The following is a 26,460-nucleotide window of genomic DNA, read 5'->3' on the forward strand; positions in this document are numbered from 1 at the left end:
GGCGATAACAGCCGAAAATGCTGCCGTATCGTCGCCATCTATATATGAAGAGGACAACTCCATTACTGGCCGACACGCCTGAAATGTAACCTGGGCATACCTGCCAACTCTCACGCATTGGGCGTGAGACCAATGATATACAGCCCCCCTGGGGGGCTGCATACCATTGGTGAGACTCACGCAATCACACCAAAGAAAAAATGAAAATGCGTGAGATTTTTGCCCCAATTTCCACAATTTTATATGTGCTATCCAATTTTCAATGTACTATCATTGATACATCAATTGCCCCAAAACCAAATCTCACGCATTGCCCCACTCTTGGGTTGGCAAGTCTGAGCTTGGGCATGACTCTCTTGGGGATGGGGAAAGAAAAAGAGCCATGCCCAGGCTCTTTCTCTCCCCCCCACCTCCTAAAAGAGTCATGCCCAGGCTACCTGAAATGTAACACGGCGAAATTTACCGGGTACGGTACAAACAATCGGTTTCGGCATAGATGACGTTTAGACCGCCTATTGTTAAACCGAACAGTGATATTTTGATACATGTGATATAACTCAAATGTTCAGTTCCTATTTAACCCAGGGATAAGACAGTCTCTAAAACAAGCACCATGTGCACATCAAATTTCACGTCCTAAGGGGTTTATTATCCCAGTCATCCTATTAGCGTGCAGCGTGCTATGGGTATATTTCAGTAAACTAGATACATAACCGTGGTATGGGTCCATCGGTCGTTAGTAAGGCTTGTTAGAATGTAGAACTTGATTATAATGAATTATCTGGTATGTAATCCATAATAGGCCATAATAGCTAACTGCGGTAATCAATTTAAATAGAGATATTAAATTTTCATCGCTAATACCAACATTGACGAGTTTCTGACAGGGTAATGGCGGAAACAGACTAAGGACCTATGTGTGAAAGCAAATACCGTTCCTATAAAAAAGAGCCTAGATTTATGTTTACGGAGCTGATTGGCTGATTTGGCTATTTGCGCATGGAGTAAAGAAAATCTTATTTGTGTATTTCTACTCACCTTTTACTGGCCGTCCATGTAACCTTTTCTGTAAATGCAGTGATAAGGGTGTAAAACTGTGTGTTATGGTGACTATAAAACATGTAACGCAAAAAGGGTTAATTGTGAAATAATGGTTGGTGGGCTATGGGTCATTTGTTAAAACCTTAGGAAAATAGATTATGGGTCCAATTCCAAACCTAGGTGTGCACATGGTGCCTGTTTTAGAGACTGTCTCACTCCTGGGCTATTTAACTAATGGTCATACATTTTGTGTTATGTGTAGAGCACGACCCAGCAATATCCTTTGTCCTTGCCGTGAATACCGGTATAGTTTGACGAATCTATGTCACTCTCTCTGTGGCAAGTGTCTGTGTGGCTTAGAGGACCATTACTGCATATAGTTAATGTCCTTTTCTACAATAGTAGTGGTTGCATGTGGCCAAGTGTCTGTTTTTGTTGGAAACTATTTTCTCCTAGCTCACCACTAGCTATCTCACTCTCCACTCCTTAACACTTCCCTCTATATAACTAAGGTAAGTGTTAATATTAGATTAGTATACTATAGAATTACATGTTTCTGGTTGTCGTTAACAGTAAGTAAAGGTATAATGCTATATGAGGTGTAGTCTTTTCAGTATTTCGGTATAGACTGACTAAAAAAAAGAAATGCAGTTGCTTGTCTTGTCACTGTGAATACTGTCTTGTCACGTGTAAGTTGTCTGTAACTAGGCACACTATATAATCATGGAACGACAACTCCAAATCTCAACAATTATGTGACAAGCAACCCAGCAAAGCTGGAAATAGTAATGGCTAAATAAATATGAATTATTCCACTCATATCACATGTACAAGATTCCTGAGAATTTTGATGGAAGATATTGTGAAAAAATGTCGGCAGTGTTCTTCTCTTCATTGGAAGAGGTCAACAGCTTTATAAGAAAAGAGGAGCTGCGAACTAGTGTTCAATGGTCGACATACAAAACAGAGAAGTTCTCGGAGACTATAACATTTGGTGGTATGTAGGTCGGTGTTGGCGCAAGAATTCTTGGTTAGGGTTAGAAATTGACTCTGTATATGTAGTCAATCATTGGAGTAAATCCTATTGTATACTTTTAAAAGACCAAGAAAAAAACTTCATAATTTCAGTATTAGTCCCCTATTAGTCCTGCTTGGCAGCTACACCTCGAATCATTAACCTGTCTAAATAATTTTATTGACATCTTATTGGTCGTCATTTATGCCGAAATAGATTGTTTATAAACTTCATCATGTAACACTTGGGCATGATTGCACATACAATGTACGTACATTACTTGTCTTATCCACCGAATTATACTAGTACTCCCAGAATGGCCAAGTTCATTTATCAGCGTAACAATTTGAGCGCCATCTTGAACCATGCTACATGGTCACGCCTTTTACAGTAACCTAGCAATATTGTATATTTAATCTCAATGAGCTTGTAGGTGCTTTTATCCATCCCCAATCTTAATCAACCTATGTCAAAGTCAAGATAAAAATCTTGACTTAAAAGAGATATTCGTTAAACCTACATGTATATATCAAAGTCAAGCTAGCTAAAGATCTACAGATTCATAGGCTATAAGTTTTTGTTGTAGATGGCTATCGGCATGGATTCAACAATAGGCACACAACTCTATATGGGCTCTATATAATTTGCATTTCTTACCAACAGATGTTTCCACTGGATTTAGGGGTATCATTGGCATTGCTCGCCTTACCAGCCCAGTGAAATTTAGCTTTAAAACTTATTGACTATCTAATAAGAGATCACAATAGTTGTTTACATCACCAAGAGCTGAAAACTAGCCAAAACTGTTGTATACATTTGACTAAAATCTTGCAACCTACATAGCTTTGTTTGAAGAGTGGTTGGAATTGCCTCGAGCCTAGATTAGCTTTAGCTATTGCGCCAGTAGGTCCCAACACTCAATATATCTTAATTTGTGTTATATTTATTGGCGTTATTCGTTGAAATAGACCAAAAGCAAACTATAAATCTCAACTACAGTATGCTTAACCACAAAATTTATTTGTAATTTAGAAAATAAATTATCTATGCATAGGAAATGAGCCAGATGCTTAGATGCTAATACAATGTCTAATAGCATTATACATCAAAAGCATATAATAAATTGAACAACTAAATGCCTTCGAACTGTACAAATTGTATGCATATATAAAGCAAACTATAAATCTTAATTACACTATACTTGACCATCAAATTTGTTTGTGATTCGGAAAATAAATGATTGATGCATGAAAAATTAATGAGCCAGATGCTCTGATGACCTAATATAACATCTAATAGCATTATAGTATATATAAATTATATAATAAATTGAACTACTACACGCCTGCAAACTGTACAATTTGTATGCATATATAAAAATATATCATAGCATGCAATCTCTTCTTTTACACACTTCAGAATCTGGAGATATTTCAAACACTGATTTGCTGATTAGCCGCCGTCAGATACTTTTCGGCGCATAGAAGAGTTGTTACAACACCATCAGAAGGAGAAATCAAGCCACCGTTGTTCTTAACCCTTAAAAGAACATGAATATTATCATATTTGCTAACTTCCTTAAACTGAATTAGGGAGAGTCTACATGGCTCACAACGCAGCTTTTTAAGCAGTTTTCTGACAAGCCAACCAGATAAATATACAGTAATGTTACCAAGAACAGGATGTGATGTAATGTTTAGCATTCCTTCGGGAAGCATAGTTTGTCTGCCAATAACATCTTCAACATAATCTTCACTACCAACAGTTGGTGGCACATAGGTAGTAGAAGCTTGTAACAATGCATTGTCATCCATAGATCTGAAATTACCAATAGCTCCTGGTGTAACACCACATCTTGTAACCAAGCGCCTAAAGATATGCTGGAACTGCTGTACTGATGGGTTGTTGTTCCAGCCTCCTAAAATAATAATAGTTATCCTTTGTTGCAATTATAAATACTATAAATTCCCCTGTCATACCAAAGTGATATTGGAAAAAAGGGTACAGATAGATGAGAAATGCAATATTAGCAGTCAAATGACACTGCAGTGCAATAGGATAACTGCAATGGTAGCTGTAATGTACTAGGTGTTATTATGTACAACAAACAGCAATAATGAAAGGAAATGATTATATGTTTATATCTTCCCACTGCAATAGGAGAAATGCAATATTAGAAGTAAAATGCACTGATATTATTAGAATAACCAATATTATAAATATAGTAATACAGTAATAATGGAAAACCGATGCACAATTTTGTTTACATTTCAAAACGTCATAGCAACCAATATCAAGAAGTTGTGATATTTAGATTTTTAGAAAATCTATTTAACAAAATTATAATAATTAAAAATAATAATAGTAACATATTGCCCAACATCGGTCACTATTACTTCGATCTTGTAAATTCGAATGACTATTCTTATAATTAAATCTTATAAAATCGAATAATTATTCTTATACTTAAACATCGTAATAATCTTATAAGAATCGTTAGAAAAATATTATCGTCATTTCCTTTACTTTCACTGCTTTGGACATCAGTTGGAATACCAAAGTACTCATTATAAGTGTCTAAAATGTCAGTTACTTTGAAATCGGCAAAAAAGAAATGATTACTTTTTAGTACTTCTATGTTGGTTACAGAAACCTTCGGCAATTGGACAATGCTATAGACTGGTGAAATGTGCACATTTTTCTCATGAAATGCGCACGACTTAATGGTTCTACTCTCTGTCTCACGGCCTTCTCGGCTTTTCATTGGCCTGTCTTAACTTTGATTACAAAAGCCTTTTCAAAGTTTTAATAGCGATTTTAGGCCAAATTAATCTGTCTATTTATGTATAATCCGATCAGATGGGTAAGGTTTAGGATATTGTCTACAAATTTCAAAGAATTAAACAACTCCATTGAAAAATGGGTTAAATTTGTTGATGACATTTCGGTACAAGGGTTTGCGACAGCCGTTGATGAATAATTTTCGTGAGTTGTGTGCACATATGCAATTATCATAAAGCTCCCGAACAATCGCTTTGATCGTGTTTGGTCGTGAGAAAATGGAAATGATCCTAAAATATGAACTGAATAATTATTTTTAAAAGACAATTGTTAGGCAGTTAAGGTATCAGCCAAAGTGTCACCATTACAATCAAACATACCAAGAAAATAGATTCATAGTCGAGCAATATCATGGTGTCCAGCAATATATGAATTGATTATACATGTAATTAGGTTTTGGCGCCCATTATCTTGAAGCTTGGTGATATCATTTTTTGTAACATCCTTGATTTGGCACATTTGATATAGTTTGCTTGAAAGCAGCGTGTGGTCTGAAAAGCTATATCCAGCAGGTGAAATCACAGACTGCAAAGCATAATATATGCGTTTTCAGCTATACTTGGATGAGATGAATAAACAAGCACTGTACTACATACCACACCTCCGCACAGCATTAAAGGACAACTCTAGATGGTCTTGTGAGAACTTGTTTATCAGCAGGTAATCCAATTGATCAGGCTTTAGTAGCTTCTTAACTAAACCGAGCACGACATCAACAGCGCACACCAATCCAGTAATGCGAACATGCCTACATACAAACCACAAAAATATGTCAATACGTAAACGTTGCTCATGTTTTACTGTACATAAAGGATGCTCAAATAGCGGTCTGTGGTGGCCCACCACCAAATTTAATGTAGCCCACCTTACAAGGTCTCCAAAAAATTACTTTTTGCACGTATTTGGAATACAACCCATTTTAGGCTGGTTTGTAAAGCTTTATGTAGAGTATTTCTCTATACAAATGGCGCAAATAATCTGTATTTCATACTCGCTAAAAAAAACTAAACATAATTTGTTATTGGCACATGGATGTAATTGTAAGGTAATATAATATATATAGTTATAGAAATACAATAATGTTCTTAAACTCATATATAACTTCAGTTCATATCATCACAGATCTTGTGGCCTACCGAATTCTTAAGTATATTAAATATTGGCCCTCAATTAAAGACATTTGGGCACCCCCTGTTGTACATCAATATGAGTTAATGCAGGCTTATAAGAATTATGCACTAATATGGCACCACACTGCATGATGCAGCTGCTAGTCTAAAAAACTAAAAAGCAGAACAATACACACGCAAAGATCATAAACTAGAAAAGGGAACAATAAACGAAGAATATTTATCCATAGAAACAAACTGAAATATTGTAAAAAATAACAGACTATATTAGGTCACCAAACAATAGATCATTACTAGAATATTACGCGTGCAATTCTGATTCAATCCAAAATTTGAATTAGTATCTCAGTCTGTTTTGACCATAGCGAAAAGATAGGAAGCGAACAGTAAAACAAGTGACAATTTTAACAACAAAATGTAGTGCCGCCTAGTGTTGTATAAAGGGGTATCATCCATTGTTCTCAAACTCATAAGATATGTTTTTGTGTCTAGTAAAAACGGAGTTAGACACTCCACACTAGACAACCGTATAGGCCGTTTATAGCCACGGTCTGCAACTGACCGACTATTGAGTATATCAAATAGTCTATCAACTTTTTGCAGAAACACAACAAGAAACCACATTTACTAACATTGGTTGAATTTTAATAACTACAACTTATATAAGTTAACCTACATTATTCCAACTGTGATCACACTGCCATACATGACATCAAAATTTCCAATAACAAGTCTTTGCAGCATCAAATTGAAGTTACACATGGGAAAATAGACTCACACACACTAACCTGAATAAACTCAACTGTGGCATCACAGTGTTGAAGCTCTCACAAATTTAACTCTTTCAGGGTAATTAGAGAATCAGCCACTGATGCAGATCACACTTCGGTAGCAAGAGCAACCTATGAAAGTTATAGGCATACCGATAAGCACACTAGCTAAGCTAAATTGGCTAACCAACTGCTCGCATGCTACTAACCAGCTACTAGCGAGTTTCTTCTAACCAGCTACTAGCGAGTTTCTTCTAACCAGCTACTAGCGAGTTTCTTCTAACCAGCTACTAGCGAGTTTCTTCTAACCAGCTACTAGCGAGTTTCTTCTAACCAGCTACTAGCGAGTTTCTTCTAACCAGCTACTAGCGAGTTTCTTCTAACCAGCTACTAGCGAGTTTCTTCTAACCAGCTACTAGCAAGTTTCGTCTAACCAGCGACTAGCAAGTTTCTTCTAACCAGCTACTAGCAAGTTTCTACTAACCAGCTACTAGCAAGTTTCTACTAACCAGCTACTAGCAAGTTTCTTCTAACCAGCTACTAGCGAGTTTCTTCTAACCAGCTACTAGCAAGTTTCTTCTAACCAGCTACTAGCAAGTTTCTTCTAACCAGCTACTAGCAAGTTTCCTCTAACCAGCTACTAGCAAGTTTCTTCTAACCAGCTACTAGCAAGTTTCGTCTAACCAGCTACTGCTGTACTAGTGCTACTAATGCAAGAATAAAACGCTACCCTGACTAAGGAAATGATATATCATTAACCCATAAACATTGATATATCATTAATGTTTCGAGTTGTCGTAGTGGTAGCAATTGATGGCAAAACATTTTTTTCTTGGGATAACTATGATCCGCCATTTCACTAATTACAACCGGAAGCCCTTGTAGCATTGTTCAAGATGGTGCACGGAAATTGTCGCACGGAAGTTCATCGGTTTAGATAGACCAAAGCCATTTCAGGGGTAGTAGAATTCAGGGCTTGGACCAAATCTAACCAAAAACCTGATAAATATAATAAACGCACTACAAATGTTAAGGTAATGACTGTGACCACGACTGATGACCAGTAGTCGATATCTACTATTGTCATATCGTTAAATAATTTTTAGCATATTTAGCCCGGAATGAGAAGTTTCCAGATATGTTTAGATAGCCAGTATAAGCCAGAATCAAATCTTTTACACAAAATTTTAGGTTCACAGGTGTTGTTCTGAGCAATTGAGTAATTGTAATTGAGGACCCGCGACAATTATTTCTATCCTGAACGCCTGAAATTAATAACGTACGTGCAATATTCGCAAGTCTAATCCAACGAATACATTTCTCAATATTTCCAAGCAGTATTCATATATTTCACCACTATTTCATTTTTTGATTAGATTTTACTGCCCAATCGACATACATAGTAACATAACGTTTCGGCGTAACTCGTATCAATCTTACTTGTCGCCTTTACTAATCCAATGATCATTTTACAGCATGTTAATAGTGTGACTTATGTAGAATTCAAATATTGGCAACGAAAAATATCATAGAACAGCGGACTTATGATCTAATTAGGCTTATGTGGAGATAATGCAAATTAGGGAAAGATAACTCCTATTTAGCTCAATCCATTTCTTTGTCTTCGCAAACGGAGATTCTCAAAAATAATTAGCAACATTATATGAACCTGTGTTAGTAAGTCTAAATCTATTTGTGCATGTACTTACGATGCAGCCTAGAAAACAGCAAAGGACCTTTCCCAAACAGCAACCAATACCTATAGAAAAAAGGTATGCGAAAGTAAAAAGGTCTAGGAAAAAGGCAGCGTAAACAGTATCAGAGAGACCATCAAAATAAAAGTATGACTAAGAAGCAATTTATGACTCGTGAAGCAGTGTTATATATTATATAATTTAACTAAGCTCACCTCTTCACGAACCTATTTGGTCATAAGCAGACATGACTGCTTAAATAAGTTCTAACAGAACTACACTAGCTCCAAATGGCAAGTTGGCTCTGGAATGTTCCTCACACTAGCTAGCCTATGCTATCTTGTTGCTTAGCCTTCGGCCCTAGGAATGTATAGGAAGTAGGAACATATTCGTCTCTGAGTTGGGACAACTTGTCTAGTGCAACAAATAGTTGGTAGAAGGAATGCCCAAATATAAACAACATAGCACCGCAAGTATAGACTGGAACAAGTATAGCTATTTCTAAAGTTAAAAACTTCGATTAATCATAAAATTTGGAGCAAAAAAATACAAATTCAACATAACTATGACGATCTTAATGTTGTACTTCTACAAAAGCCATTTATTGTTAAAATCATTTGCTGAAAACAGCAAAGCAATAATATATGTACAATGTACAGAGAGAAAAGATATCTGACAATATCAAATAAAGATGGATGGAGAAAGGGCTGATGCAATTAACAACTAGTGTTAATATAATATTTACAATATTTTCACTATTGCTCATTTATCATGACAAAGAATGAAGAGAAGGCGTGACCCTAGTCCACTTCACCATTGACCATCCAGCATCTACCTTCTTCGCTCACGTCCTAGGCTACACTGCCTGCACTATATCGCTCGTACTATACACTCGGTACTATCCTTTGAGAGCTCAGAGAGAGGCTGGGTTGGTAGTAGCGAACTTAGTCTTAGGCTATGCTCTAGTGCTAGTAGCGATGGTTGGCTATGAGTCACTTCCTATTCTAATCTAACCTTGTCATGACCTAGATAAGTGCAACAAAACACAACAATGAAATTAGTATTAATAATACAAATTGTTAACAAATGAGAGAGTAATAACTATATTATCAGTTAAATGAGACATCATAGCAAATGCATAAATTCTAAAGATATCAAAAAGGCAAATTTTACTAAAAAACAAACACTAATAAGAGCGCTTACCTCGGCAAACATGGAAACTAGCTTTTTAGGTCCGGTTCCATCCACCACCACCTACAACGATTTTAATATTTCTAACGAATTATGATATGGACTTGAGCAACTCTTTGCTCGTATATAATGCACTAATATGAAGTTTTGTAGGGATGTTACAAAAATAAGAGAATATATTATCACTAGCTGACCAGAGGGTAAGTATTCAACTATAAATTAATTTTAGACACGTACAATGCCTTTCATTTGTTACCTACACAGTATAACTTACCAGCATTATTGCCATAGGGTCCTGATCGATTGGGTTTGTTGAACCCTCTCATCGGCCCACCTCCAGCGCTATTTCCATACCCTCCACTATTATCATTGCTATATCCACCACCTCCATATCCACTGTTGTTACCACCTCCATATCCGCCGTTGTTACCACTTCCATAACCACTGTTGTTACCACTGCCGTAGCTTCCGCTGTTACCAAACCCACCACTGTTTCCTCCACCATAACCACCACTGTTCTGAAATCCACCGCCACCAGAGCTGCCGCTCCAGTTGTTTTGTTGCGGATTGCCACTCCAGTTGCCACTTCCACCTGAAGAACATGACAACGAATAAACAAAAGGAGACCACAGGAGATAAAATGCAAGAAAATTCAAGATTGATGCATTTGACGGGACAACTCACCACCACTTCCATAGTTGTCTCCACTGCCAAAGCCGCCACCACCTTGGTTAAAACCACCTTGGTTGTATCCCTGATTGAAACCTCCACCATTGTTGTATCCTCCTCCATAGTTTGCTGCAAAAGAATAAAAATCAATGATGGTGAAGATACACATGTTTTTGCAACACCCACATCTTGCTCAAAGCAGATAATAATATACAGTGGGCGCTCCTACAACGTATACCCCCTATAACGTAAATTCCATGTAACATAAGGAATTTATGTAAAGTTTTTGCTTCGTACTACATGAAAAATTCCATATGAAGTAATGCTTCAAGTCGGGCGAGTTCTCAAATTTGATTTGAATGGCAACTTATCTCGCCCAGACTTGCGAGATAAGTTAGGAGAGAAAATGATGTGACTATAGCCTTATATCTATTATATATACATGTACAACTTCTGTGGCATACTAGTTCGTGGAGATAGATCGTCAGATGTCTCCACAAAAGAGAATAGAGTAGCCGCACAACTGTTCATAAATACTTGAAGGAGGTCAATTGGTGCAAGTCTTACAGCGCCTTTCTACCAATCTGAATGTCACGAGTTGGAGTATCGCCAAAAGTTATCTTCATCCCAACCTTGACCTCTGGCCACAGACAGAGGCCAAACATTTAGCACCGCTCTTTTTATAGTTGAAATATTTATAAAATACTTGTTATTTGTTTGCAAAATAGACTCGATAGTTTATGCAAATCGTTGTAAACGAACGTCTAAGATGTGCACTTCAATTAACTTATGTAAAATTACTTCAATCATGGTCATAAAACCAATGAAGTTGATCAGAAAAAGAAATGTTGTCGATGCAAACCAATAATACTGCAGCTACGGCCGACAAACTAAAAGTCAAGTTTAGTTTTTCGTTTCTGAATGGCCAGAGGGGTGAGTTTTGAAAAATCTTGGAAATGATTAAGCAAATTACTTGTATTGTACTGTTTGTGCAACGTAAAATCCATATAACGTGCATGTCCTGGAACAAATTATTTCTGTTGTAGGAGTGCCAACTGTTTTAAAACTGTCAAGTAAGATCATTAAAAAAAGGAGCGGAACAGATAAGAAAAGAGATAAAGTAGATAAGTATCAATCAGTACACTTACATTGGTTGTTATAGCCTTGACCGTAGTCACCTCGATTAAACCTAAACACATAAGAGGAAAGGATATCATTACCTATTTATCACACATGCACAAACATTCGTTATCAATAATTACCCAGAGACAAAACATGGTATCAAAATATAAGAAGCATTTTACACAGGTCAAAGTCGCCTCCAAGTAAGCCTCGGCACCTCTACTTGTGAAGCACTGGTCTAGGTTATCATACAATATGTAGTTTCAAGAAGATTTATGTTGTGGAGAATTTTCGTCATAGGAACAGTAAAACATGTAAATTGCCTAATCCATTCTAAGATCTTCTAAACCTCTTCCATTTAGCCTTTCAAAAAGGAAAAGACTAGACTTATTTCCTTAATTTAGTGGCTGTACAGCAACACGTACACAAAAACCAAGAATTGTTTAACATTCTAAACTTTAGCATCTTTTAAACACTGCCTTTTTTTATTTCACTCTTTCATTTATCACTTCCTTTTGCAACTTTTGAAAAACACTGCACCATCATCAGCAGATGGCCTTTTAAACTCCTACAATATCTCTCGCAATTGTCTCCAAAATTGAAGTCAATTTCTTTTAAAACTGGACAAGAAAGAAAATGATAATTTTAAGACCAACTATGGGACTTTTGTATTTCAAATCGAATTGGAGAACTTGAATCAACTGGACGCTGTACGTCATCTGAAACTTCTTACGTACTACAATGCAAAAGCTTTAGATTTGGAAGAATTCATGTAAAAAGAGGTTTAGCGTATGCGAGATCCTACTGTACTGGTAGAATGTAGTGTACTCACCCTCCTCTTCCTCCTCGGCCTGCTCCACCTCCTCGTCTCATTTCATCTTGGCTCTTGGCCTTCTTCACCTCAACCTTAACACCTTGCAAATTGAGCTTGCCTTCAGGAGCTATTTGAGCTTGCACTGGAATAAGGTGAACAATAAAGTTTAATGGAATAGCTAATGTGAATCATCAGAGAACAATGATAAGAACTGAACTACGGTGGACCAACGTCATACGATTTCAATTAGTTCCAGTGTTGGCATCGTAAGGTGAAAGTTTTGTATAGAGGGGTAAAGAAACATACTGTAAATATCTAATGCAAAATTGTATACACATACTTTACATATTAAAAATTAGTGACAAAATATTAAGTTAACCTTGATAACTATGGTTACCTACAATAACTTAAGTGTATTTAGTGGTTATGGTCTGCAATAAAACGTAATATTACAACTTACTAGGTGCTGTACTACGTTGTAGAGAGTTCTTACCTTCGGGACAGACGTATAACATAAACATTGAAGTTAACTGTAATGAATTAAGCTTATGACATGCATACTTCAAGTTTAGCTTTAGTATGTATTTTACTAAACTTCAAATTTGTTATCGGCTAAATTTTATCACCAATCTGTTTTCAATTTCGTTTTTACAATAACTTATAGTGAATAACGCGGAACTGAGAAAAATCGAGCAGCGTATTTCTTTTATGCCTTGCGGAAAAAATTTCGTCGAATACATATCAGCATACTCGTATCTCTTTCATGCGGTGCGAAGAAGAATTTCGGTGAATAGCATATCGACACAGTCGTTAATTCGACATACAGTGCACCCTAAGGATACCATGACCTAAATATACATAATTTTTTTATCTTACAAAGTGGAACACGATGATTTTTTACCTCGACATACAAATTAAACAAAATTTTCGCCCGAATTCAAATTTGACAGTCGATGTGCTGTCATTGAAATAACATAGACGTACAATGAAATAACAGAGACGCCAAAATACTGTTCGCCAAAAACATTTTTACGTTTGAAAGAGACTCGATGACCGATTTCTCTCAGTTTAACACTTCTCATGTAAAAAACGGTGATATCTGTACTTTAAAACCAGCAGCAAAATAGTAGTTGCGATCCCTTTAAACAGAAGGTCAGTGGTCTGACAACTTCTCTTAACCTGCTAAGAAAAATCCACTTCATTACCTATTGACCAGAACAGTTTTGAGAACAGTATTGCTTTCAAAAGCTTTCTTGGTGAATTAGGTTGAAAAAGGTTTTAAGAAGATCGGCTGAAAGTCTCTGTAAGAACTCTCTACTGTATGTTGTTCTGCCCATAGCGCATTAAAATGTTACATTTTAATGCACATCGTAACCGATAAATTCACTAGATACGCTAAAATTACTGAAGGTAACTACTGTTACTAAGGTTAATATACTATTTTGTTACTCATTTGTAATATGTACAGTATGTCTAATGTTTACGTTATACATAATTACTAGGTTACTATTATTACCCCTCTATACGATTTTTTCAACATACGATGCCAACCCTGAAAAGATTAAAATTGAATCTTGAGGGTGCACCGTATACAGCACACCGACTGCCAAATTTGAATTTTGAGAGAAACTTTTGTTGATGGCGAAAAATGTCGTATTACTAGGGCGAAAACGTCATGTTCCACAACAAAAACCAAAAAATCGTATAAGGTCATCGTAACCTGAGGCCGCAATATATACACAAAACAACATTCAATTTTAAACAAGTAACATACATCTATTACATGTGTCAGCATTGCTGCTCAATATAGAAATATGTTTAGCCCTCCTCGAACGGTAATACTGGTTAAATCCCAGTTAAAATGGTTCAATAAGGATTAAAGGTATCACAATTTTGTTTAAAATTTCACAAAATATGATGTATATAAATTCTAAAAATGTAAATTATACTTGCAACTAAACTTACATTACTTATTTGCTCAGCCATTTCAAGTAGAGAACCATGAAGTGGTTCTGATTGGTTGATGGCGACTACTCATTGACCAATGCTTATTGAAAGTATTTTTGTTATTCTTTACAAAACTAGCATCACCAACCTGTAAAAGTTGGATTTGAAGGCCCATGGCAAAACAGTCAATAGCCTAACTGCTGCCAATTTATGTTGAGTACTTGCTCACTTACAGACACATTTATCGACAGAGTCAAAGTCTTGGAATGTAATGAAACAGAATCCTTTTCTCTTGTTCGTCTCTTTGTCAGTAAAAGTCTCGACTCGCTCAACAGCTCCAAATTGACTAAAATATTGGTTCAGATCATCCTCAGTGATTTGATCCCTGAGACCACCCAAGAAAATCTTGTTAACCTTCTGTTCTCTCTCACTTCTTCCTTGTGCGGCAGACACATCCTATAATACAGAATTAACATTACCGTAAAACCCAGATTTAAACGCCAACTTTATTTGAACACTACCTCTATTACTAACCTTTAATTGAACGCCACTTCTATTTGAGCGCTACATCTATTTGACTGATACTATTTGACATTCTTGAACTTCACGAACCCATAATAGCAAGTGATCAGTATAGAAGTATATATATAGTATATATATATATGTATATATATATATATAGTATATATATATAGTATCAGAAGAGAGTCCACAAAACCGCACTAATATTGACTCAATTACATCCATAACAATTAGTTCATCGTTTCTGTTGGTAACGAAGTCCATTGTACAACACTAAGTCTAGGTTTTTTCATTAAAAACTTGATGACGCCATAGAAATCGTTAGTAACTGTATTGTATTAATACATGAAGTAATGCTTTTTAACGCAGTCTCAATACGTCGATGTACGTGAAAAAGTTATCGTATTTCAATAGAAAATGTGCTATTACGTAATTTGAGGCTAACAATTTGAGGTTATTTTGATTACACGCGGTTTCTTTAATTTGCTAGAAGTTACTATTTAAAATGGCAGTGCGTAAAAGTCTTGCTCTGCTAAAAAATTGTTTGGACGCTTATATCGACTAGCTCAGCTGCGCAAAAGAGGCGTTGAGGGCAGAAGACACTGTGGATGGTACTGAACAGCCAGAATGTGAAATGGTTTCAAACGAAGAAATAATCAGAATGCAACTGGCCGAGCAAACGATGCTAATATTTTTGTTTCAAAAATGTTAAGTTTCTGTTGCTGCAAGTATTATAATTATGGTTTATTTATGTCACTTGTTTTAGAATACATATTTGTAGCATTTGTTAAATTGATAAATTGCGCAATGAGCTTTGATGCAATCTTGTTAAATATAGTTGAAAAATGAAAATATACCTTCAAATTAAAAATTAAATGAAAAAAAAACACAAAAAGCTCCAACAAATTGCAATGCAAGATAAAAAATCAAAGTTAGTTAATTGCAAGCACTAGACAACAACTCATGGAAATATGTATCAGCTTCCTCGTGCATATTTATTTGACAAACTTGTGACTACCGTACTTTTCGGACTATAAACCGCACCCCCATATAAGCCGCATCTGCTTTATTTTCCAAAAAACGATAGTAAAACAATACATAGGCCACACCTTTGTATAGGCCGGAGAACTCCAGACAGTGCTTTTTAACGCGGCAGCAACTTTTCTGTTTAAAACTGAACAGTGCCTAATGGCACTGTTTCGTATTAACCGACGCTTTTTAACCTACTGCCTAACAGAACAGTACCCATAGGCATTGTTTCGTATTTTCTTTCACCAGTAGAGGCGCACTAACCGGAAATTCTGGTTAATGCACCCTAGCGGTGAAAGAAAATGCCACAGAATAGCCACACCCTTATATAAGCCGCATGGCGCAAATCGTCAGAAAAAAGTAGTGGCTAATAGTCCGAAAAGTACAGTAGTTAACAAACTTCTTGTCTCAAGCAGGGTCAATGTCGTACCACACTAATAAGCGTGTAAACGCTTCAGTTCTCAACCAGAAAATTTGTTCGTCTTGGATCTTGAACATAAATTCGGTTTTCGACCAAACCGGAGCATGCGCATTAGAATCAAACGTTCGGAACAACTCCAGAAACAACATGAAAACGTTAACAGCAGAGAAGCAAGTTACGCTTCATAAATTATTTACAAAAAGGACGAAACCATCTAGGACGACGTATCTCTACCGAAGAGATTTGCTAAGGAGACAACTCCTCCAGTCGCGCTATCCTAAATTATTTTGGAGGATGATTCCCTTTTCGAAGATGTGAAGTAAACGCGCCATTGCTGTTTATATTTTCTTTGTCAAAGGATTTTTTATGTAACTGATCTGTTGCATTTTTTTGCTGTTTCATTATCTATTTCTATAATTTCTGGTATTGTATCTCAACTTAGAATATTTTGATGTTTTAAGAGCAAAACATAAGGAATGTTTCCTTCTTTCATCAGCATACATAAAAATCTTTTATTAAATCTACCTGTTTTTATGTATAGTATGTCATATACAGTACAGATTATGGTGCGACATTAAAAAGACACTTTACTGAAGCTGTTTTCCCGCCTTGGAACGGATTATAATTTAAATACATTATCTCTAATGAGAATAATTGTTTTGAATCTCAAACAACTCGGTTTTCGAACAACTTTCTGGAATGGATTATGTTCAAGAACCGAGTTTCGTCTGTAAAAGTTTTACGGTAATCCAATGTCAAACTTATACATTGTTGATCTCGTCTTTGTTAGCAGTAAACAGAATACCCCATCAAATATGGTGTGGGATGCACCCATATTGGATTAGCTGCAGTTTCTCAAAGAAATGTAACCAAAATGATTGGATTACATATCACCAGGATTCATGATTTTACGATTTCTTATTTCTAACATTTATATGCATACATTAATTCTTTGTTTCCACAATAGAGCCTTGTTGGCATTGCTAAATACTTTGTCCTGCACCACACCAAAAATAAACAGATTATCGTAGCAGACAGTATTATCTTCAACCGATAAAAAATGAAATGTTCAGAATTTAACCTTTATGATCATTCGAAAACAATTTTACTGCTGTTTGGTTTACACATTTGAAATCAGGGCAAAATGAGGATAAATTAAATATATAATTTATGGGCATTGACAAAATTTACAAAGAGTAATAATGTTGTGAATGAGAATTTTAGTTTTCCAACAAAGTGGTCCAGTTTATTTTGCACACCACTTTGAATAAGTTCCTACTACCTTAGGAACAGGTCTGTCTTCATGGAGTCTGGCGACACCTGATTTGTCAAAGGTGACAGACAAATCAAAGTGTGTCGATAAATTATATAACAGGGTAACCGTAACCTGAGGGTGCACTGTATTGCACATTTTTTTAAAGGCCTACACACATGTAAATAAAAATTCCTATTACCTTTGGAACAACCCTCTTTGTGTCAACCTTTTTGCCACCGAGGGAATGAGGTCTGTCCGCTTGCAGTCTGTCGACGCACTCCGATTTGTCAAAGGCAACAAATCCAAATCCTCTGGATCTAAAATAAATCAAAATACAACTAGGAAAGTTACCATAAATGGCAGTACTTTTCAAATGCACTGGTTGGTGAAATGCTTAGCCACAAACCTCCTTGTCTGTGAATCTTTCATTACTATGCAATCTAAGATCTCGCCATATTTAGAAAAATAACTTTTCATCGCTTCGTCATCTGTCTCAGGATGCAATCCTCCAACAAACACCTTCCTCATGTGTTCGGGCTCCAACTACAAGAATGTTGATGACATGTTCAAAACCTGAATGAATTATCGTGCCATATTTAAAACTACTTTGGGTGATACTTTGCAGAGTTGATTACTGTTGGGTACAGCAGTAAAATATGTTGATATACATTCATAAATAACTATGAAGGTATCAACATAGCCAAACAGTGACATATAAACTGAAACAGTGACATATAAACTGAAACAGTGACATATAAACTGAAACAGTGACATATAAACTGAAACAGTGACATATAAACTGAAACTGTGACATATAAACTGAAACAGGGACATATAACCGTTCTTTCAATATTAATATAGCAATGATTGGGGTTATTACAAAAGCAGCAGCACAAGCAAACAAATTCCGATTAAATACATGAGGTCTAACTACGGCTGAGATTACATAAGTCTTTGTATCAGGATTTTGACCATTGCGAGAAAATCCGAACTGCTCTTTGATAAATACTCATTGATGAACAGATGTAAAATACATTGCAGTTGCAGTAAATGTGTGCCTAAATATTAATGTAGTAAAATGTAGTTGCCTAAAATTTAGTTGCCTAAAATGTAGTTGCATTAGTAGTGCGGTAGCCAACACATCGCAACGATGCAGCTTACAGTATACATACACTGCAACTATTTTTCAATGTACAGTAAACAGTATTGGTGCAGTGGTATTATATTAGTGTATACAATTGTACATTATATGACTGAAATGAAAATTTATGGTTATAACACATAATGATAATAAAATATGATACAAAAGACCCTAATTTCATTGATCAGAATGGTGTAATGCTCGACTCGCGATTACAAAATGATATGGGAGTTCCAACACAAGTTCATGAGCTTGCTTAGACATAGCATCTGACAATTTTGTACAGATGTTTCAAAAGTCAGCAGTGTGAAGTTGATCCACGGTATCAACTCCACACTAATGTGCAGTTGCAGACTTGCAGTACCTATGCAGTTCCAAGTTTTAAAGAATAAACATTCGCAGTATGCATGAATTGTTGGGTTTTAGGTAGTGGGTCATGGAAGCAATTGCGCAGTAGGAGTGCAGTTGTAGTAACCATCTACTGAGCATTAGAAAATTATAACACGCTGCAAAATTACTGCGTATTGCACTGCAATGACACAGTGCAGTTCTAATGCGTCACAACCTTGCTTTGTATGATTTTGAAATCTAAAATAAAAGGCAGCTAAATCAAGAAATGATTTTAAAGCTCTAAAAATGATTAATTTAATTATCATAATGAAACCAACAATTTAATTCCCAATTCTTTTGTATCTTAGATCGTGTAAGAATTCATTCAATTCCGCATTTAAGCGCAAAACATTACAATTCAATTCTTTAGTTATCCTAACTTCAATGAATCATTTCAATTCAGCCAAAACTAATTTTTTATCAGTGCAATCTAAAAATTGACTTATGGCATTATATCAAAAGTACAATAAACTGTAATCACTAACTTGACTACACGCATTAGTCAGCCTCTTGACTGTTTGTACAGCAAAAATAAACTCTTTCACTATGGATGTTTGTGTTCGTTCGAATGGAATTAATTTAATACGACAATTTGCTGACATACACCCAGATTTTTGTCATGAAAACTTTCAGTATTTTAGAATCGGCAAAAAATCCAGCTCAAGAATCAATGCATTACAAAATCAAAAGGAATGTTTAATATTTTTGTAGTCAGTGAAACCATCTGCCAAAGAAAAACGCTTTGTTTTTGCAGTTTTACCAAAACGCAGACACGCATTGTTCAACATAAAAAATACTCATTAGAAATATCTTGGATACAGTGTTGAAGAACTTCATTATCAGAAATATGTTTAGGCCGCTGTTTACAGGTTTTTTCCCATCCTTAAACTGGAAATCACAATACCGTACTGTTCAGACTATTAGTTGCTACTTTTTTCTGATGTTTTGATCCATGCGGCTTATAAAAGGGTACGGCTATTCTGAGGTTTTTCTATCACCGCTAGGGCGCATTAACCGACATCTCCAATTAGTGCCTCTAGCGGTGAAAAAAGACGAGATAATGCCTAACGATACTGTTCTGTTTTAACCAGCAAAGTTTCTGCCGTGTTAAAAAGCACCGTCCTGAATTCTGCGGCCTATGTATTGTTTTACTATCGTTTTTTTGGAAAATAAAGCAGATGCGGCTTATATAGGAGTGGGGTTAATAGTCTGAAAAGTACGGTAATTGGACACCGCGCAAAAGCACATCCATAACATAAGTACTGTTTCAGCTTATTCAGGTTCTTCAATATCTTGGCTTTCAAATGAGCCATTGTTTGACATGGTGAGACAGACATTGGTTGGTGTTTATAGGATTTCCCCAGAGCTATACCGCAGAAATGTTCAATGGTATAGGCTGGGAAATTGTGACGTCACAATTTATATATTCGGTGTTGTGTGCTCTTACCGCCTATTTTATTGCTTACCGCCTATATTTATCAACTAAAATAATGACGCTAGTGGCAGGCGAAGGTAGGACAACTCCAGAGAACCGATGAAGATGACAAAGGAATCTGTGTCATTAGCTCTCCATGTACAGATTATTTCTATGACAAATAACTCAGATTCCAAGCACCATGCTATGTTTGCCCGATGATACTATGCACTAGCCCACTCTTTTCATTGTGATGTTGAGGGGCAGAACTGAAACTAATCAATTTCAAGCATTGTGTGATCTCGCAAAAGTGCAATTGACATATAGTCCTAGGGCCACGCAGCCGCAGGTCAAAATTTAATCGATGTGATTCCATTACCTTTATCAACTACAATATATTTATTGAAGCATAATCAACCCAAAACATGCGTTTGTTTTGGTCGGGCGTTAGCACGATCCCCGGGCATTGTTGATTATCTAGAATCCTAGTTTATTATTAGTGCTCTCTGTGTTTAACAGCACCAATTGTCACAGAAAAGCGCAGCCTCAATGGCAGCGAAAGGGATCGACGACCTAAGGCTAAATAATAATTCTGACACCACATTATGGGAACCGCAACCCAGTGTTTTTTTATTGCAGGACATACCTTTGAAACCTTGTTTTTCGTAGTTCTATTATTCTTTGTGTATTGAATATAGGCTCATTTGAAAGCCAAGACTGATGTATTGAAATATATGATAAAAAAATTATGTTAACTATGTGCTTTAAGCTGTGAATTCTGAACAAAAGAAAAACTAACTGGTTGACTTTGGCAAAATGATAACCCAATATCCTAACTTTATTGTGGCCAAGTTTTGAGTGGATCTGTTAACTCTGATAAATGTTTTTGTATAGGTGCTACGGCAAGTCGATATAGAGGCTTTCTGAAAGAATAAACCCTATATTCGATCGACTCTTTATAAAGGCTTTTCATTGTGAAAGAAATAGGCAGGTATTCATGAGTACGAAAAATATAAGGAGAACAATATAAGCATAAAAATAAGCATCGCTTTTTAGATGACTAGCATGTATATGCCTAACAAAGTTATATTTGTTTGCACCACATCAAAATGGCATAACTAAGCTTATTGCCAGCGTGCATGCGGAGCTATATTAGTGAGTAGTAGTGGGTGGGGCACGTTGCAACAAAAAATGCATGTTTGGCTATAAAGTTTTACTAAAATATTGGAATATAATTTAAATAGTCACATATAATGCAAAAATATGTATTACATATGTATGCCAAATGCCCATTCTGCTGGTCGTATACTTTGGAAAATATCACAAAAGTATTAAATGCACAACTGGTGTGTCAACGTGCCCCGATAGGGAGTACGTTGACACACCAGTTATGCATTTAGTACGTTTAGCACATTTAACAACGCGCCCGGTAGGGGGTTACGGTGAAACACCCTATGAAACGTCCTTGACAATCATAGTAAATTTTAGTTAAGAATTGCGTTTTTTTGAAATTTATTTTCAGCCAAGCAATTCAAATTTACACTAATTATCTGAGCAAGAAAAACTGGAAAAAAAGTTGACTATGAACTTTAGAACACTGTGTACAACAATGGCAACAAAAAAAACTTCCACAGTACAACAAAACATATGTACATGTTGATCTGAAGATCTAACTTTTCTCTCTATATGTTAGCACTAGCTGTGCTACCTGGCATTGCCTGAGTAATAAAGAAGTCTTTGGACAGAAATTGATTTGTATTTAACATGCAACAACATTTGCCATTCTTGCTTTCAAATACATATCATGAGAAGTGCAGTTGAAATAAAGAGAAAATAAAAATAACTGAAGGTCTTCAAACTTTGTCAAACAACTGTATCTTTAAAACCTCATATCACAAGAAAAAGTTGTGCAAGACAACTATATTACAAATAAGTAAAACAACTGTAAATGTTTTTAAACAACTGTAAGTTTAAAATTTCATAACCTGAATGATGTATTTTGATGAAATAATTTAGAAAAAATAAAAATGTAAAAACCTTTAAATGTAAAATCATTAGCAAGGAATGGCTAAATATAGTTTATTTCGCTTCGATTACAATCAAAAATTATTTGGTATACAATTATGATTTCAGTTCGTTCCAGTGTTGGGATGCGAAAATATCATAGGCTATAGACATACAGAGTGGTATAAAAACCCATAGTCATTATCTCATGCAATCACCTCCTGATAAAAATCATCATTAAAAATAGTACCAAAATACTATGTTAACCTTAGTAACTATAGCTACTTACAAGTACTTTAGTGCATTTTGTGGTTATGATCCACAAGATAATATAACATTACAATGTGCTACGTGGAGAGTTCTTACCTTTGAGACAGACGCGTGACATATACACTGAATCTAACATAAATGAATTTAGTTTACTAAACACATACTTGAAGGAAGTTTGAGCATGTATTTTAGTAAACTTCAAACTTTTAACAAAAGTTTTATTATAATATCATTATAATAAAACTAATAATATATTATTATTATAATTTTACAGCTGTTTGGTTTACATCTTTACACATTTGAAATCAGGGTAAAATGAGGATAAATTAAATATATAATTTATGGGCACTGGCGAAATTTACAATAAGTAATAATGTTGTGAATGAGAATTTTAATGATGAGAATAACAATAACAATTATAATTTTAATATAACGGTTTTTAATAGAATGGATATCAGATATACCGGTATAACGATTATGAATAACTCGCGATGGCTGATTCAGCGACGTATATCTTTTAATAATGTACATTATATACATATGATCGCAACAGAAATTGCCAAATTTCGATATAAATTAGGTTCGATATCAATTATTTTGTGGGACAGAATAACATTGCCCTAATGAAAAAAAGACGATGAAGCATCGTGTTGCATATACTTAGGTCCCAAAATATTTCTTAACCGGGGCATCGTAACATGTGGACGCAGTGTTAAAATAATTAGCGTATTATAGCATACGTTATGTGTATGAGGACTGCAATCATGACGGTTGGTATAGCGCTTCAATGTTAAACTTACGGTCGCTATCTCCGTGAGTTCCAATCCTTGGGATTGCGGAATTTTATTTTCAAGATTTTAATAGCTATAGCTGGACAACCAAAACGACAAATACACAAACTTTGAAATATACATATATATATAGACTAGCTGCGCTACCCGGCATTGCCCGGGTAATAAAAAAGCCTTTGGACAGAAAATTGATTTGTATTTAACATATAACAACATTTACCTTTCTAACTTTCAAACTACATATCATGAGAGAAGTGTTTTGTGTGGTTGAAATAAATTCGGCGAAAAATAAAAACAACTAAAGGTTTTAAAATTTTGTCAAACAACTGCTTTTCAAGCTAGTAGCCTGGCATATTGCCAATGGAAAATTCCAGTAAGCTGCTTAATAAGCTAGGCTTCTAATGGCGGCAAGCCATGACTTTGCGTCTGCACCATTGTCCAGCTACAGTTATTCTAATAATAGCTATAGTGCGAATGCAGACATACTATATAAAAAAAAAATATATAGATTTGTAGTCGTGATATCAATACTGTCCAGAAATTTAGGTGTTCAAAGCTTCAACGCTGCTTGAGCTGTTTTCCTCCATGAGCGTAGAGGGGCGTGTGAGACATGTTGCAACTTGCCCACCTATTTTTATTATTAAAACATGTTGCAACTGGCCCCATACCCTTTGTGTTTCAACAAGCCTCAAATGACTCTGAGTAACCAAAATGTTCATCTTAACTCAGTATGATATAATATCATGAAGTTGGTGGGTGCATTGTGAAAAGAACAGGTCTATAGCTTGAAGAACACTGTCTTTTGTTAATATGGTATGATGTACAAATAAGATATATATGCAATTCTCTAAATTTGGATATAAAAATGAAAGAGCAAAACATCACCAATAAATTTTACGAAAAGTTCACTGAAATTGCTGTTCTTTTTATTTCATGCAATCAAGATATATCGTAAGATGATCTAGAAATCTCTTTAGTTAGTGAGGTAAAAATTCAAAATGATGTAAACAAGCAAGAAATTTGAGGTTTGTTTCACCGTGCCCCGCATTAAAACGTGCCTCACTCTCTCCTACATTTGATCAACCAATAAAATATATGCAGCGATATCGAGGTCTTGTGAAAACCTGTGCGACTAGCAACATTGGATTGGACTGACGTCTTCTCACCAGCAAATAATAGAATGGTTGTTTAATTATGATATCATTTTCCATTAGGCTATGGATTGTTGTAAACTCAGTAATAATCATAGATACAGTAATAATAAAGAGAAGCATCGATGCATTTTGCCTCGAGTCAGTTTCCTTATTGAAAACGGAGAATCAATTCAAATCGGCTATGATGACAGTAATGAGCCAATTCAATTTAACTTTTACTGGTACGATGGTCAAAGTAAATTCAATTATAGAGAAAGCAAAAGATAGCAGAAAATCCAAACAATTCATGCTCGAGCAAGCATGTTAACGAGTGCCCATCTCTGCCCGAATCACTAAAAATGTACATTATGTGATAATGCTTTTATGCTTATTAACTAGAATAAAGTTGCATTTATGGGTCTGTATAACTGTTCGAATGCTAAATGAATCCCTTGAAGAGTTGTAAATGTTATATGGGTTTGCTCTGCTTAGCTTATCTTTATGTGCTGCAACATTTGAGATTTTCAAATAACAGTAACTTCCATAATGGTTTCAAAGCTCTTTTTAATTGCCTTTAAAAAAGGATAATTTTGCTCTATGGCCCATGTATCATGATATATCAACATTACATTTAAATTGCTTCTCTTGATCTCTAAAACACAGGCGTAAGCACGCAAATTAAACATAAGCTAATCAGAAAGAGGTACTTAGGTTCACTGAGGAAAACCTCACTTAGTGATTTGTAACAAAAAAATTTGAAAAATCAAATTTTTGCTCTTATCATATAACACATTTTTACAAGAGATTACTCAAATACTATGCGATGAATAAAAGGATCATTTTACACGCGATGTACTATTGACACGTGAAAAAAGAGGTGGCAAATTACGCTAAAAGATGTGTATTATATTATTACACCAATAAAATACTTCAAAAAAAGTCAAGGAAGGTACCAAAAATGTGGGATGAGCACAGGCCTGCCAACCCAAGAGTGGGGCAATGCGTGAGATTTGGTTTTGGGACAATTTATGTATCAATGATAGTATATATAAAATTGTGAAAATTGGGGCAAAAATCTCACGCATTTTCATTTTTTCTTTGGGGTGATTGCGTGAGTCTCACGCCCAAATTTGTAATACTGGCAATATTTTTCGAAGAATTCAATCTGTAAGTTAATAGTATATGCATACGAAACGCTCCAACTAGTGAATCGATAACACTTAAGAAGTATGCAATTAGTTTAGGGTATAGACCAGCTCTACATCAAACTTATAAAAGACAAACAACACCGTTTTTTATATATATATCACGCATCTAAAGATGATAAAGTTGCTTCATTTCGATTTTACTGATTAAAATAAAACTTACATCAGCCATGTTCCCAGATGCGTTAGTGTGATGCTCGACAACAACTATTTTTGATAGCAAGCAGAACTTGACGAAATGGATGGCAGAAACGATAAAATAGAACCAACGATACAAACTAGAGTTGAGATTGATTTCTTTTGGAGCACGATTTGCAGGTTTAGCGACCAGCGTGAATGGTTTGTGGCTCGGGTTTACCCGATGGTTGACGACTAAAGCCGATAATGTGGCGGAATCTCTTTACGTATAAGGAAGACAACTCCATTACTAGCTGACGGCTCATGAGGAAAAGTAATACATGTAGGTACATGTATAATTATAGCAGTTCTAATGAGATGCCTTGGATTCCTCTTCAACTTCTGTTCCGATCACATTTTACAACTATTGCAAAAATTAATTTAGTAGCAGTCAAACCTCAATATGTAAAGTTAATTCATTCAAATTATTGCTTTGTTAGGTTAAGCCTAAAGCGTACTGCCACAAATACAATG

At 35.5% G+C, this 26,460-nt stretch overlaps 1 protein-coding gene across 2 annotated transcripts; it reads right to left on the reverse strand.

Moving 5' to 3' along the window:
* Nucleotides 1-3,050: 3,050 nt before the first annotated feature.
* Nucleotides 3,051-26,148, reverse strand: LOC137387751 (heterogeneous nuclear ribonucleoprotein 87F-like). 2 transcript variants are annotated; one of them, XM_068074256.1, is made up of 13 exons: nucleotides 25,973-26,148; nucleotides 17,868-18,004; nucleotides 17,661-17,778; nucleotides 14,468-14,660; nucleotides 12,306-12,429; nucleotides 11,500-11,540; nucleotides 10,367-10,480; nucleotides 9,957-10,274; nucleotides 9,695-9,745; nucleotides 8,507-9,516; nucleotides 6,816-6,929; nucleotides 5,494-5,645; nucleotides 3,051-3,974 (listed from the first exon to the last, which is right to left on the reverse strand). In XM_068074256.1, exons 1-9 carry the CDS (start codon nucleotides 25,979-25,981, stop codon nucleotides 9,720-9,722), a joined length of 1,080 nt encoding a protein of 359 aa, XP_067930357.1. In that variant the 5' UTR covers nucleotides 25,982-26,148; the 3' UTR covers nucleotides 3,051-3,974; nucleotides 5,494-5,645; nucleotides 6,816-6,929; nucleotides 8,507-9,516; nucleotides 9,695-9,719. The 2 variants fall into 2 exon arrangements, with proteins under 2 accessions (XP_067930357.1, XP_067930356.1); XM_068074255.1 differs by having other exon boundaries at nucleotides 14,468-14,690.
* Nucleotides 26,149-26,460: the final 312 nt, after the last annotated feature.

Source organism: Watersipora subatra, chromosome 2 (genome assembly GCF_963576615.1).
Source record: "Watersipora subatra chromosome 2, tzWatSuba1.1, whole genome shotgun sequence".
Lineage (NCBI taxonomy): Eukaryota > Metazoa > Bryozoa > Gymnolaemata > Cheilostomatida > Watersiporidae > Watersipora > Watersipora subatra.

Coding starts and splice junctions, on each gene's coding strand:
- LOC137387751 (XM_068074255.1), bottom strand. Junction 14,691..17,660: donor CAAAGAGGGTTGTTCCAAAG/GTAATAGGAATT, acceptor TCTGTATTATAG/GATGTGTCTGCCGCACAAGG. Junction 11,541..12,305: donor GGCCGAGGAGGAAGAGGAGG/GTGAGTACACTA, acceptor TTATGTGTTTAG/GTTTAATCGAGGTGACTACG.